Raw genomic sequence first — 14,588 nt, forward strand, 5'->3', positions numbered from 1 at the left:
GTGGCTCAGTTGGTTAAGCGACTGCCTTCGGCTCAGGTCATGATCCTGGAGTCCCTGGATCGAGTCCCGCATCGGGCTCCCTGCTCGGCAGGGAGCCTGCTTCTGCCTCTGACCCTCCCCCCTCTCATGTGCTCTCTCTCTCTCATTCTCTCTGTCTCAAATAAATAAATAAAATCTTTAAAAAAAAAAAAAAAAAAATTAAAAAAGAATAAAAGAGAATTTGTTTTATGATCTTTGCATATTTTGATGCTTTTTTTTCCTATTTGGTGATGGTATTCCAGATCAAGTTTCAAACCAAAACTTGGATTTTACCTGCATATTTATGTTTCCTGTTTGTTTCCTTCCATATGATTCCTTTTCCAAATAATAGACTTTTGTTTGTTTGTTTGTTTTACAAATGCCAAGTTGTAAATTGTGGAATTTAGTAAGAGTTTGTTTTTAGACAAAATACTGATGGCCTTAGAGATCTAAGTTGAATATATAGTTTTGTTGTATGGAGTATGATAGGAAACATAGTAGAATAATTTCCATGTATGACACATATAATACCTCTTATAACTTATCATCACAGTATTTTTTTAAATGGAAAAAAAGAAACATAAAGGAGCACTAATGTTTGCTAATAATACGTATAGCTGTTTTATATGTCAACCTATATAACTTACACATTTAAGATATACTGTTTCTTTTATTTTAAGGCTTTCTTCAGTGCTAAAAACATATGGAAGCACTTTGAAAACACCATCAGTAGTTTATAGGCAAAGGCTTTATGAATTACTGATTTTATTACCTCCTGAAACCTATGAAGGTATGTGCTTTAAACCAAAACATTTTACTGTTTGTGGCTAGGACAGTGCTGGGAAAGTAATACCCGAATGAATGAATGATATGGCGTTTATTTAGTACCTTATTTCTAGGAGGTTTAGGGAGTTCAGTCTTAACTATTGTATTCATCATTATACGGTAAATAAAGTAAATTTTTTTAAAAACCTATTTTTTAATGTCTTGCTTTCTTTTCTCCTCTGGGGCAAAAAGTCCCTAGTTCCACCGTGTGGAAGAGAATGAGTCACAAAGATTGGTCTTGATTCTACTCTAGGGTTTCCTTCTACATTGATAATCTACTGTACACATTCTGTTTCACTGTTTCATTCTTCACTGTGCCCAAACAAAAGTTTAATACTGAACTACCAAGGTATAATTGATTTTCTAAAGTTTAGAGTGTAGGTTTTGCCTTTATTGGGTTCAAATATGACCTTAGATTACTAGTTTACTATGATTGGTAACATAAACTTGTCTTTATTTTAAAATTAGTCCTACAAACTTTATATTGCTGCTGCTAAAGTACTCAAGATGCATGTTTTAAGAGGTGAAAGTTGTAAATGGTCTCCATTGGGAACTTCATATTTTTTTAGTCTTAATAGTTTCTAGCCAAACATATTGATTATTCAAATCTGCTTCTTGTACGAATACATTTATTGGCTTATATCCTTATTTTACAGGTAAATGCAGTATCATATATACCATAGTAGTTCAAAATATTAACCTGTAACTTCTGTTTGGCCTTTATTATTATATGAGTGGTATTATTATGTGAGTGTGGTACTGCCTTTCTTCCTGGTTCACAAATACACCTAGCAAAATGTTTGATACAGAGTAATCATTTAGTATATGAAGAACTGGAAAAAATTGGGTGATTGTCATTTCTCAGGAATTGTATCAAAAGAATCATTTCTATATGCCAGGCACTGTGATAGAAATTGTATATATTATCTCATTTGTCTTAGAATAATACAGTGAGCTGGTTACATTTTCCTTATTTGACAGATAAAGGCATAGAGAAGTTACAAAAACCAACTCAAAAACATATATGCAGTAAATAGTGGAATCAAGATTATAGATCTGCTTCATGCTGTGCTGCATACCTATTTATAGGTGACCTGCAAGAGACTTAACAGTCAAGGCTTAGTGATAGGTCCTTCTCATTGTATACTATCTCTTAGTATATAAGAGCTACCTGCTAGATATAAAAGCCCTAGAGATAATTTCTGTGTTTTATACCTCTGATAGCTGTCAGGTCCTGGCAAAAACAATTCCCTTTAGATATTTATATCAATTTTACCATATTTTAGAGTTTATTTTCAAACTACAGATGAAAAAAAATGATTTCTTTTTCAGGTCTTCATTAAACATCTAAGAATACCAGAATTTCAACTTAAAATCTACACTGTATCTTCTAATAAATGATAATATAAGTCTGCCCTTAAAAGACTTAAAAAAACAAAGTCTTGTACTTTTTTCTCAGAATTGGAGTTTGGGAATGCAGTCAAAAGTCCTAAAGGAATAAAAAAAAAAATAGAAGTCCTAAAGGAATAATGAATATAAAGTGTATAGATTTTAAATCAGTTCCAGAGTGTTCGCTGGGAGACAAAGTCAGGAATTACTATAAACTTCTTGAAAAATAGAATCTATATTTACCTTCTTTATCTTTTTCAAGTTTATTTATCTAACATTACTTAAAGAAGAATTAGTTCATAGAAAAATGAGAATATGGAGGTATTAATAGTTTTATGTTTCAACCAAAAAAAATAATTTGCCATTTCTTGGCTATCTTTTTTCCATCTTTAAAACTATAGAAATAAAATTAAGGATTTTTTTCCTTAAAGACTTTTAATTTGTTTTTTTTTCAGATTTTATTTATTTGACAGAGACACAGCGAGAGAGGGAACACAAGCAGGGGGAGTGGGAAAGAGAGAAGCAGGCTTCCCGCCGAGCAGGGAGCCTGATGCAGGGCTCGATCCCAGATCCCTGGGATCAGGACCTGAGCCAAAGGCAGATGCTTAACGACTGAGCCACCCAGGCGCCCTTAATTTTTTTTTTTAAGATTTTATTTATTTATTTGACAGAGATCACAAGTAGGCAGGCAGGCAGGCAGGCAGAGGGAGAGGGAGAAGCAGGCTTCCCGCTGAGCAGGGAGCCTGACGTGGGGCTCGATCCCAGGACCCCAAGATCATGACCTGAGCCGAAGGCAGCCACTTAACTGACTGAACCACCCAGGCGCCCTAAGACTTTTAATTTTTTTTAATGGCATTCTATTTAATAGATTTATGTGTATGGAGCGTAACAGTCAGAACTTTACCATTAAAATATCAACTGACATTTAAAATAACGGCTCATCATACAATAATAACCTATAGTAATTTCTGAATCTTTTAACACAAAATGAAATAGTCTTTAAAATTATACATCTCATTAATTCAAAATATGGCTAAGTAACAAAACAAGTTTAAAGTTCTGATGATATTGGTTGGTACGATGAGTTGTCAAAAAGTAAGTTTACAAGACAGAGTAAGAAATTGCTTTTGTTAATGGGACCTATTTTTAAGAATTTAAATGACTGGTTGTCCAGCAGATGCAGACGTTTGTCATAGGAGTGACTTAGTTTTCCGAAGTTTGTGGAGTAAAAATTGGGTTCTTAGTTTTTATTTCCTATTTTAGTTTTGTTATGGACCTTTCAAGTGTTTTAATTTTCTCCACGCTGGAAATTGCTCCTCCTGGAAATTTCTACAAAAAAAGCATATTTGCAGAAGCGCCTGGGTGGCTCAGTCAGTTAAACATGGAGCCTGCTTGTCTCTCTCCTCCTGCTCTTCCTCGTACTCTCTCTCAAATAAATAATGTTCCCAAAAAAGCGTATTTGCATTTTAAAATGTAATCATTCTTAAGTTCAGGGACTTTGAGGTGAGCAGTCACTTTAAATGAGAAATAGAGAGGAGTGCACGCCTGGGTGCCTCAATCGTTAAGCGTCTGCCTTCGGCTCAGGTCATGATCCCAGGGTCCTGGGATCGAGCCCCACATCGGGCTCCCTGCTCCATGGGAAGCCTGCTTCTCCCTCTCCCACTCCACCTGCTTGTGTTCCCTCTCTCGCTGTGTCTCTCTCTGTCAAATAAATAAAATATTTAAAAAAAAAAAAACTAAAAAAGAGAAAGAGACAGGAGTGCCTGACTGGCTCAGTCCATGGAGCATGCAACTCTTGATTTCAGGGTAGTAAGTTTGAGTCTCACATTGTGCATAGACATTACTTAAAAATTAAAAAATCTTAAAAAAAAATAAAATAAGGGGTGCCTGGGTAGCTCAGGTGGTTGAGCATCCAACTCTTGATTTTTGGCTCAGGTCATGATCTCAGAGTCGTGGGATCAAGCCCCACATCAGGCTCCATGCTCAGTGGAGAGTTTGCTGGAGATTCTGTCTCTCTTTCCCCTTTCCCCCCTCACCACACTCTCTCCCTCTGTAAAATAAGTAAATCTTTAAAAAAATAAATGAGAAATAGAGAAACTGTTTCCACACTGAGTTGTAAATATCTTTGAAATGGCAGGTCAGTATGATAATGGACCAGTTTTTCAAAATGTATATATAAGAGAAACAACCATATGCTATCTCATGTCTTTTTTTTTTTTTAGAGTGGAGGGAGGGGCAGAAGGCGGGAGAGAGAGAATCTTAAACAGGCTCCACACCCAGCCCAGCTCCGAGCCCGGAGCCCAACACAGGGCTCAGTCTCACAACCCTGATGAGATCATAACCTGAGCCAAAATCAAGAGTTGGTCGCTTGGGGCACCTGGGTGGCTCAGTCGTTAAGCGTCTGCCTGCAGCTCAGGTCATGATCCCTGGGTACTGGGATTGAGCCCCGCATCAGGCTCCCTGCTCAGTGGGGAGTCTGCTTCTCCCTCCCCGACTCCCCCTGCTTGTGTTCCCTCTCTAGCTATCTCTCTCAGTGTCAAATAAATAAATAAAGTCTTTAAAAAAAAAAAAAAGAAGAGTTGGTCGCTTAACCACCTTAGCCACCCAGGCACTCTGCACGCCCCCCCCCCATGTCTTATAGAAGATTGCAGTGCTGTCTATAAACTAGGATGGCCCCCGAAACACAAATAAAATGGATCCTCTGTGGATCCAAGTTCCAAGTTGTTAATCTGTAAAACAATACAGACGATAGAGGAACAAATTAAACTGCACTGGGGCATATATTCTAAAAATTCAGGCTGTAGAAACTTCTACAGAAAAACCTCATTTCTTCAAATAAATTACACAGGGAAGGGGCACCTGGGTGGCTCAGTCGTTAAGCGTCTGTCTTGGGCTCAGATCATGATCCCGTGGTCCTGGGACCAAGCCCCGCATCAGGCTCACTGCTCAGCGGGGAGCCTGCTTCTCCCTCTCCCTGCCCCCCACCTCGTGCTCTCTCTCATCATTTCTCTCTCTCTCTCTCAAATTTAAAAAAAAAAAAAATTACACAGGGAAAAGTAGAGGTAAGAACTTTATTTATTTATTTATTTATTTTTAAAAGATTTTATCTGTCAGGGAGCAGCAGGCAGAGGGAGAAGCAGACTCCCCACTGAGCAAGGAACCTGATGTGGGACTCGATCCCAGGACCCTGGGATAATGACCCGAGCTGAAGCCAGATGCTTAACCAACTGAGCCACCCAGGTGTCCTGAGGGAAGAACTTTAGATTGAATGAGACTTAAAATATATCAACTAATTACAACATGTAGACTTCACTTACATCTTAATTCAATCAAAATCAAAAACAGGAATTTATGAGACAATTGAGAATTTGAACACTGAATGGGTATTTGATGTTAAGTGTTTTTTAAAACATATTATAATAGGATTGTTTAAAATGTCCTTAACTTTCAGTGATACATAAGGAAATATTTATAGATGAAATTATATGCCTTCTAGGATTTACTTCAAAATAATATGGGAGGTGGTGAGATAGTGGATGGAGGTGTAGTGAAACAAAATTGATCCAGCTGGTCAAGATGCATGACAGTCATATGCTCAGGTGGTGAGGAGTTGGGGTATCATAATACTATTATGTCTGCTTGTCTGTATGTTTGAAATTTTCCATAATAAAAAACATGTCAAATGTTTATAGATTTTTTAAGCTATGGTTTTTTTAAAATAAATACAATTTATCTGCTTTTGTATTCATCTTTTTTTATTCTGTTTTTGTTCTTCATGTCATTTTATTTAACATGATGGTAGTATTTAGTCAGTATCATGAGGTACACATACTTTGAGATGTCTTTTCAGTATCTGTTCTTAGTCTTGTGGCCAGTAGCACCAGTTGAGCCATTTGTTTGTAGTGTATTTTTTAAGGATGAGATAAAATCTTTGGCTGTAATAGATTAAAGTTAGCTGATGTTTAGATTAAAGCTCTGCCTGGGTTTTTTGAACCCTGTACTTTAACCAGTTAACTGCTTCTAGTAAATTGCTAATTGCTGTTTTCTGTGACTCAACAGGAAACCTTTGTGCTGTCCTCAAAGAGCTGGCTGCTGACCTGACTGCCTCTGATATACAGGTGGCAGCATCGGCATTTTTACTTCCATCCCTCTGTCATCAGGATGATCTTGTGATATTAAGTCCTCTGCTACAAGAGACTGACCATAGATTTATCGAAGAACAGGTAGAGTCATTTTTCAGTAACTCTTGGGTTGACTCATTCTGTGAACAGTCATTTTAATACCTTATATATATATTTTTTGTTTGTTTTGTTTTGTTTTAGCTCCTGCTTGGTAATGGTATTGCTTGTGGAAGTTTGGAGTATGACCCTTACTCTATTTATGAGAAAGATGTAGAGGGAGATTCAGTGCCTAAGCCCCTACCTCCAGTACTATCAGTTATTAGCTCTGCAGTCAAGCTCTTTGGAGTTGTATGTGCTCATGTGGGAGAAGCCCAAAGGTAAATCATCTTTAGTAGTTCACTTATCTTGAAATCCAATATTTAAGGATTGGTCATTGGTTCAGTGAATGCATAATAGAGAACTGATACATAAGAAAAATATCAGAAGATCTCATTAGTGGGGTGCCTGGGTGATGTAGTCGGTTAAGCGTCCGACTCTTGGTTTCTCAGGTTGTGATCTCTTGTGAGCCCTGCATCAGGCTCAGCGCAGCGTCTGCTTGAGATTCTCTCCCCACCGCCCCCCATTGGTGCACGCGTGCTCTTTCTCTTTCTCTCTCTCAAAAAAAAGTTCTTATTAGCATAAAAGAGTTCTTACAGATGACAGTTGTAGGTGAGATAAAGGCTCTTGTAATTATTCACCTGGCTAATATTTAATAAGTAATTAAGTCAATGATTAAATTCAGTGATTAAATTAAACTGAAAACTGCTAGGCTTGTGGATATACTACTTTACCCATAATTACCTTATCATTTAGCTGAAAATACAAATAAAAAAACAGTGATTAAAAAAAAAAGAACAAAAAAATGCAGTGGTATTAGAATTTTGATTTATGAGCTATTGTACAAAGAAGAACACTGGTTTTCTGCTTAGATTAGGTCTCATAAGCTTTCTTACCTTCAACGCTTTGTGGAGCCATTATAGGTCTTTAGTTTGGTGGATTTCAAAAATTAGATTAAAATTGATTAGTCTTAAGTTTGATAGATTTCAGTCCACTCAAAGTAAACCTCAGTTTTGAAATATCAAAGACTAAAAATGATTTCTTATTGAGGATGACAGTTTCATAATTGATAACTGAGATAATACCTTTCTTGGAGATAAAAAATACTTGTATCTAGTATCCAGTAAATTGTTTTTATGTGAGATACTAAATGCAATGTGAATTTCTCCCATAGGCTATGCTTTTAACAATTTATAAATTAGTAACTATCCTCATTTATTCATATTCTTTCCTTCCCTCTCTTCTCTTTCTCTCTCTTTCACTTTCTCCCTCTCTCTCCCTCCCTCCCCACTCTCTCCCACCCTCCCTTCCTTCCTGTCTGCCTCTAGCATGCTAAACCAAAAATAATAACATGCAACTAGATACATAGCTTTTATATCATTTTATCCAGTTATGTCTTCCAGAGAATATCAGTTAGGTAGGGAATTTACCTTGGTCTCTTTTGATGAAGACTCAAAAAATATTTGAATCTTGTCAGCAACACATTTTTGGGGGGTTTTAAAGTAAGCTCTAGTCCCAACATGGGGCTTGAACTCACAATCCCAAGATCAAGAGTTACATGCACTACCAACTACACCAGCCAGCCACCCCAGGAACACATTTTTGAAGCATGTCTCTGGATAGTTTACTTTCAGTGGATAGAATAGTGAGTAAAACTTATGTGTTTTTTATGTTATTGTTAATAGCCTCATGTCTTTTTATTTTAAACAATGGTAGTATTTGCTCAGTATAAGATATACACAGACACACACACACTGAGATGTCTTTTCAGAGCTTAAATTTTAAAAGATGATGTTTTTCCCAAATTTATTTGTAGCCTGTAGCTCCCTGTGTATGCTGTAACTATAAAGTTGCAGCTTTAACGTATTTAAGACAATATATGACCAAATTATAAATGAATGCTGTAGCACTAAAAGATGAGAGGAAAATCATAGTAGTCTGGAATATTCGAAGAGGAATTGATAGAGGAGGGATGCCTGAGGTGGCTCAGTTGGTTAAGCATCTGCCTTCAACTCAGGTCATGATCCCAGAGTCCTGAGATTGACTGAGTCCCGCACCAGGCTCCTTGCTCAGTGGGGAGCCTGCTTCTCCCTCTTCCTCTGTCTACAGCTCCCCCTGCTTGTGCTCTCTCTCTCCCTCTTTCTGGCAAATAAAGAATTGATAGAGGGGCGCCTGGATGGCTGAGTCGGTTGAGTGTCTGATTCTTAGTTTCAGCTTGGGTCATGATCTCATGGATCATGAGATTGAGCCCGACCTCAGCAGGGAGTTTGCTTGAGATTCTCCCTCTCCCTCTGCCCCTCCCCCTGCTCCTGGATGGGAGCTCGAGTGCGCTCCCTCTCTCTCTCTCTCTCTCTCCCTCTTTCTTAATTTCAAATAAATAAATCTTGGGGCACCTGGGTGGCTCAATTGGTTAAGTGTCTGCCTTCAGCTCAGATCATGATCGCGGGGTCCTGGGATCGAGCCCCACATCAGGCTCCCTGCTCAGTGGGGAGTCTGTGTCTCCCTCTCCCTCTGCCTGCCACTCCCCCTGCTTGTGTTCTCTCTCTCTCTGTCAAATAAATAAATAAAATCTTAAAAATAAATAAATACATATTTAAGGGAAAAAAAGAGAAGAATTAATAGGGTGGGAGTGAACCAGTTTGTAACTGTACCATTTTATAGAGCATACAATTTAAAATAATTAATTTGGCTTAATATAGCATTGACTACAGCGATGAAACAGGGGTGGCCTTGTGGGGAAAAGATTTAAATTAAGCATATTCTTAAATGGCTCCACTCTTTTTGACAGGTCTAAGACAAAAAAGTGAAAAAGAAAAGAATATACTTCTTAGAGAAGGTTTTTTTTTAGGAAAATTATTTTTTGTTCTAAAATTTAACTTAAAAGAATGCTCAGTTTTTTTTAACCTCACCTGGACTAAAATAGTATATAGAATGAATATATATTTAAGGGAGAGGTTTTATTTGTTTTAATAAAAATGTTGAGACCTGGTAAAAACAAAACATAGTGTGTTTAGATTCTAACTGAATAAAAATAGTAGGCAGTACTTTGGAGATTTTTAAAGGAAATGGTCTGGCAGGATCCCAGATACAGAAAGTGGGTCATAAGCAGCTCTCAGCAGTCTCCATTGGGTGTCATTAGAGGACCAGAGAAGAGAAACTACATAAATAGGAAAGTTAAGTTTCTAATATCCTGTTATCCAAAATATGATACTTGTTTAAGATGGCAGACCCTTTTTCTTTTGGGTCTTTACATTCCTAGAGGGAAAAAAAATGTTTTTAACCAAAGTATCTATATTTAACAACAGCATCTGAATATTTCAAAGCATTTGGTTGTCATTGTGCTTAGCTTTGTGTTTAAACAGCTTAAAAGAAAGTCTTTAATAACATGAAATTGCCCTAAGATTAGAAATAGGTTTTTCATATTTTATTTATGCACTTAGAAATTAAATTGTCTTTAAATCATTTGGTTTTCTCTGTCTTGACTATAGGATTCTAAAAGTAAGAGAACTTCGCATTAGTAATTTTAAAGTACTAAAATGTTTAAAGTTCTAGAATGCCAAGATAATTTTATTTATTTATTTATTTTTTATTTTATTGTTATGTTAATCACCATACATAACATCATTAGTTTTTGATGTAGTGTTCCATGATTCATTGTTTGTGTATAAGCCAAAATAATTTTATACAGAAAAGAGCTATGATTGATCTTGTGCATGTGTTGTTTGTGCTTACTTTGAAGCATTTTGCACCTAAATGCAAAGAATGAATTACTTAATTTATCTGAAGATTGTTCTGTCCTTGACAATACATTGCGGTCACTTGGACAACTTTTTAAAATGTAGATTCTGATTTAATAGTATGGTATGCATGTATGTTGGGTATTGAAATTTTCAAAAACTCCTTAGGTAATTCTGACATGCAGCCAAGGTTGAGAACCACTGCTATAAATGCTGTAAAATAATTGTGGGTTGATGGAGAAAGAGGAAAAGCATAGTGCTGTCAGGACATGTAAAACAATTCACAGAAGCAGGGCACTTGGTCGCTCAGATGGTTAAGCGTCTGCCTTCAACTCAGGTCATGATCCCAGGGTCCTGGGATCGAGCCCCGCATTGGGCTCCCTGCTTGGCGGGAAGCCTGCTTCTCCCTCACCCTCTACTGTTCCCCCAGCTTGTGCTCTCTTGCTCTCTCTGTCAAATAAATAAATAAAATCTTAAAAAAAAAAAAAATTCACAGAAGCTACATAAATAGCTAATGGACACATTCAATCCCAGACCAAAACTAATATCCATCATAGTTAGAATTGTGAAATTTAAAAAATTGCTCTGTCAGTAGAATGATTGAACCAATTGTAATACATGTGCACAGTAAAATTTGGCTTCATGAAAGTTACCAAAGAATAAGAATGATTTGAAAGGTGCTTAGGAGGTAATGTTAAATGAGAAACAGAAGAGTTAAAATTATGTTAATATATAGTGTGATCCTAAGTACATTTTAAAATACAGCTGGGAGTTCAAAGAGCTGTGCTGATTCTCATTAACTATAGATGACATAAGTTGGTGCTACCTTTAAGATGAAGCTATGTATTTGAATCCATTTAAGTCCTATTATTAAGAACAAGAAAGTTGATGCATGTAACTTTTAAGATATCCTTTGTTTCGGGGTGCCCAGCTGGCTACGTCAGTAGGATATGTGACTCTTGACCTCAGGGTTGTGGGTTTGAGCCCCACATTGGGCATAGAGTTTACTTGAAAAAAGAAAAGAAGAAAAAATAAGATATCCTTTGTTTAGAAAATAGTTATTGAGATAGAATTTTTCCAGGTAAATATTTATTAAGTGATACTTTCGTGGGGTTTTTCTCACATAATAATGTTTTTCGCCCACTGTCAGAATGACACAAAATCAAAATGTTTTTGTATTTTTTACGATATATTTTCTTTTCCTAAAATGTTTTAGTATGTTCAGCAAGAGTTTATCTCATTTAAGCAGTTCCCACAAAATAATGCAACAAAACAGATTAGCAGTATATACTTAGTAATGCCCTTTGGCTTACTTTATCTTTATTAGCAAATTCACTGTCTTACTATTTGCTTTTAAATCTTGTTGTTTCTGATTTTAGGCTTTTTATACTGGAACAGCTTTTGGACAGTATAAAGCACTCAAAAGGAGCTCATCAACAAATAGTTCAGTTACATGTTGTTTCTTCACTCTCTAGTTTCTTGAAGGTAATTTTGTTTTTTTAAAATTGGGGTGTTTGATTAATTTTTTTTCTAATTGATGTCCAACTATGTAGGTTGGAGGAAGGTGTTTTTAAAGAACTGCTTTTTTTTCCCTTCCCTTTTTTCTTAATCTCCTAATGAAAATGTTTCAGGATTTGTAATTCCCCTTTTACTTTATCTCTATGTAAAATTTGTTAGTCAGAAATTAAACCTGAAGTCTTGGCTTAGGAACATGCTATAACCTACTCAGCCTAATATCCTATACCAGAGATTGGCAGACTATGGCCTATGGGCCAAATCTGGCTTATTGTTGCATTTATGACTTATTGTTTCTAACTAAAATATAATACACTTCATTGGTTATTTTATGGAAATTCCTATTAATGTTCTTCTGAACACATATATACTATAGTGATAATCAGTTACCATATTGTTTGCCTGGAGGTTTAAACTTCTAAAGAACTTTCTGTGAAAAATCAAATTATTTTTGGGTGTTCAGTGTTTGTGTGTGTGTTTAAGTAGTAATCCAAGTATGAGCGTATTTGCTTAACCAGAATATTCATTCCAAACTGGATTCAAAAATTTACTACAGGGGCGCCTGGGTGGCTCAGTCTGTTAAGCATCTGACTCTTGATTTCAGCTCAGGTCATGATCTCAGAGTTGTGAGATTGAGCCCTGAGTCAGGCTACACGTTCAGCAGGGAGTCTCCTTGAGGTTCTCTCTCCCTCTACCTTTGCCACTCACTCCACTTGCATTTGCTCTCACGCTCTCTTTCTCTAAAATAAATAAATTTTTTTAAAAAAGGAAATTTACTACAATTGTAAGTTTGGATTATTCTTTACATATTTCAGTACTTAGCTGTCTCCAAGGGAAATTTGGGTCCAGAAGAAATGAGAAGACCTGCCCTAGCATTGGTGATGGGAGCCCTAGAAAGTCCCAACCCCCTCTTGAGATGTGCAGCTGCAGAGGCATGGGCTAGATTAGCCCAAGTGGTTGATGATGGAGCTTTTACTGCTGCATTAGCTCAAGTCAGCTTTGACAAGTAAGTGAATTTCTTATTTAATACTCATACACTATATGTCAAAACTGGGTATAGTTTGTTGATTTTTTTGGAACTAGTGAAACTTCATCCTGGGAATTAACTCAGAAAAAATTGATAAACACAGATACTTTCACATGAAGGGTTTACTCATCTTAGAACATAAAACTATTACTACTTTGGCTTTAGTTTTTATATAATAAGAGAAAGATTACCAATATATGAGTGGTATAATTGGCTATCAGTGGAATGGACTCTGGGAGACACAGAGTTTTATCATTTAAAATATAGATAATAGGTAGTAATAACAATCTACTGGAAAGAGGAAAGGCTGTACGCTGTCATGATCAGGAAACTTAAACTATGTTTTCATTTTTGCTAGCTCTGAGATCATGAGCAAAGAGTAAACTTCTCAGCTAGTTTTCCTGTTTTTCGTAACATTTTTAAATTTTAATTAAATTAATTAACATATAATGTATTAATGGTTTCAGAGGTACAGGTCTGTGATTCATTAGTCTTATATAATACCCAGTGCTCATTACATCACATGCCCTCCTTAATGTCCATCACCCGGTTACCCTGTCCCTCCACCTCCTTCCCCTCCAGCAACCCTCAGTTTGTTTCCTGTGATTAAGAGTGTCTTATGGTTTGTCTTCCTCTCTGGTTTCGTGTTGTTTTATTTTTCCTCTCTTCCCCTATGATCCTCTGTTTTGTTTCTTAAATCCCACATATGAGTGAGATCATATGATAATTGTCTTTCTCTGATTGACTTAATTTCACTTAGCATAATACCTTCTGGTTCCATCCACATCATTCTAATGGCAAGATTTCTGCATATATATACCACATCTTCTTAATCCATTCATCTGTTGATGGACATTTGGGCTCCTTCCATAGTTTGGCTATTGTGGACATTGCTGCTATAAACATTGGGGTGCAGGTGCCCCTTCAGATCACTACATTTGTATCTTTGGGGAAATACCCTCTATTTCAAATAGAAGGTTGTTAATACTACCTTGCCTGCTTAACAGTGTTAAGGTAAATGAGATAATAAATATGAAAGTAATATGAAAGAATAAAACAACCACAAATAAAAGTTCATGGTTATATTAGTAATATATGTATATAAAGTTATATTTGTAGTAGTAGTAGTAGTAGTAATGCAAGTAGCACTTTGACCTTCCAGTTTACTGAATATGTGTGACTGATTTGGTTAAGAGCTTGAAGTCTGGTGGTGCCTGGCTGGCTCAGTTGGTAGAGCATGCGACTCTTGATCTCGGGGTTGTGAGTTCAAGCCCAACGTTGGGTGTAGAGATTATAAATAAATAAACTTTAAAAAAGAGAGAGAGAGCTGGAAGTTTGGAGTCAGATTACTAAACTTGGTTCAAATCCCATTCTTCCACTTAATAGTTGGTTACTGTGTAAGAGTTACTTTGGCTATTTTGTTCTCATCTGTAAAAAGGAACTGATAATAGTACGAATCTCAAGGTTGTTGGGAGGATTAAAGGAGTAAATGTAAAACACTTAAATTAGCACAGAATGCATAAGAAAACTAATAAATGGTTTTTTTTCTTGCTATATTTAATGTTAAAATCAAAGTTCTTGAGTTGAAACTCTTTGTATGGAATTAAAGTATCTCAGCAATGTGAGTTTTTAAAATGTAATTTAATGATGCTCTCAACAATGTAGATATGGAAGGAGCATACCTCAGCATTAAAAAGACCATATATGACAAGCCCACACCTATCACACTCAAAAGCTAAAAGCTTTCCCTCTAAGATCGGGAACAAAAAAAGGATGCCCATTCTCTTCACTTTTATTCACCTTGGTTTTGGAAGTCTTAGCCATGCAATTAGACAAGAAAAAGAAATAAAAGGCATCCAG

The 14,588-nt window shown here is 36.4% G+C and overlaps 1 protein-coding gene across 12 annotated transcripts in view; it reads left to right on the forward strand.

Annotated features, from left to right (window-relative positions):
• HEATR5A (HEAT repeat containing 5A) overlaps positions 1-14,588 on the forward strand; it is a 110,504-nt gene that overhangs the window by 45,575 nt on the left and 50,341 nt on the right. For 9 of the 12 annotated variants that reach the window (XR_014148114.1, XM_081829463.1, XM_081829462.1 and 6 more), the window contains 6 exons: positions 699-808; positions 1,097-1,192; positions 6,292-6,455; positions 6,555-6,730; positions 11,566-11,671; positions 12,517-12,707. Coding sequence is in view for 11 of the 12 variants with exons in the window: in XM_081829463.1 (XP_081685589.1) it covers positions 699-808; positions 1,097-1,192; positions 6,292-6,455; positions 6,555-6,730; positions 11,566-11,671; positions 12,517-12,707 (843 nt within the window). In the remaining variant the exon portion in view is untranslated. The remainder of the gene's footprint in view (positions 1-698; positions 809-1,096; positions 1,193-6,291; positions 6,456-6,554; positions 6,731-11,565; positions 11,672-12,516; positions 12,708-14,588) is intronic. The other 3 variants (XM_081829465.1, XM_081829466.1, XM_081829469.1) reach the window with 1 other exon arrangement.

Source organism: Leptonychotes weddellii, chromosome 9 (genome assembly GCF_054177405.1).
Source record: "Leptonychotes weddellii isolate Sample4059 chromosome 9, ASM5417740v2, whole genome shotgun sequence".
NCBI lineage: Eukaryota > Metazoa > Chordata > Mammalia > Carnivora > Phocidae > Leptonychotes > Leptonychotes weddellii.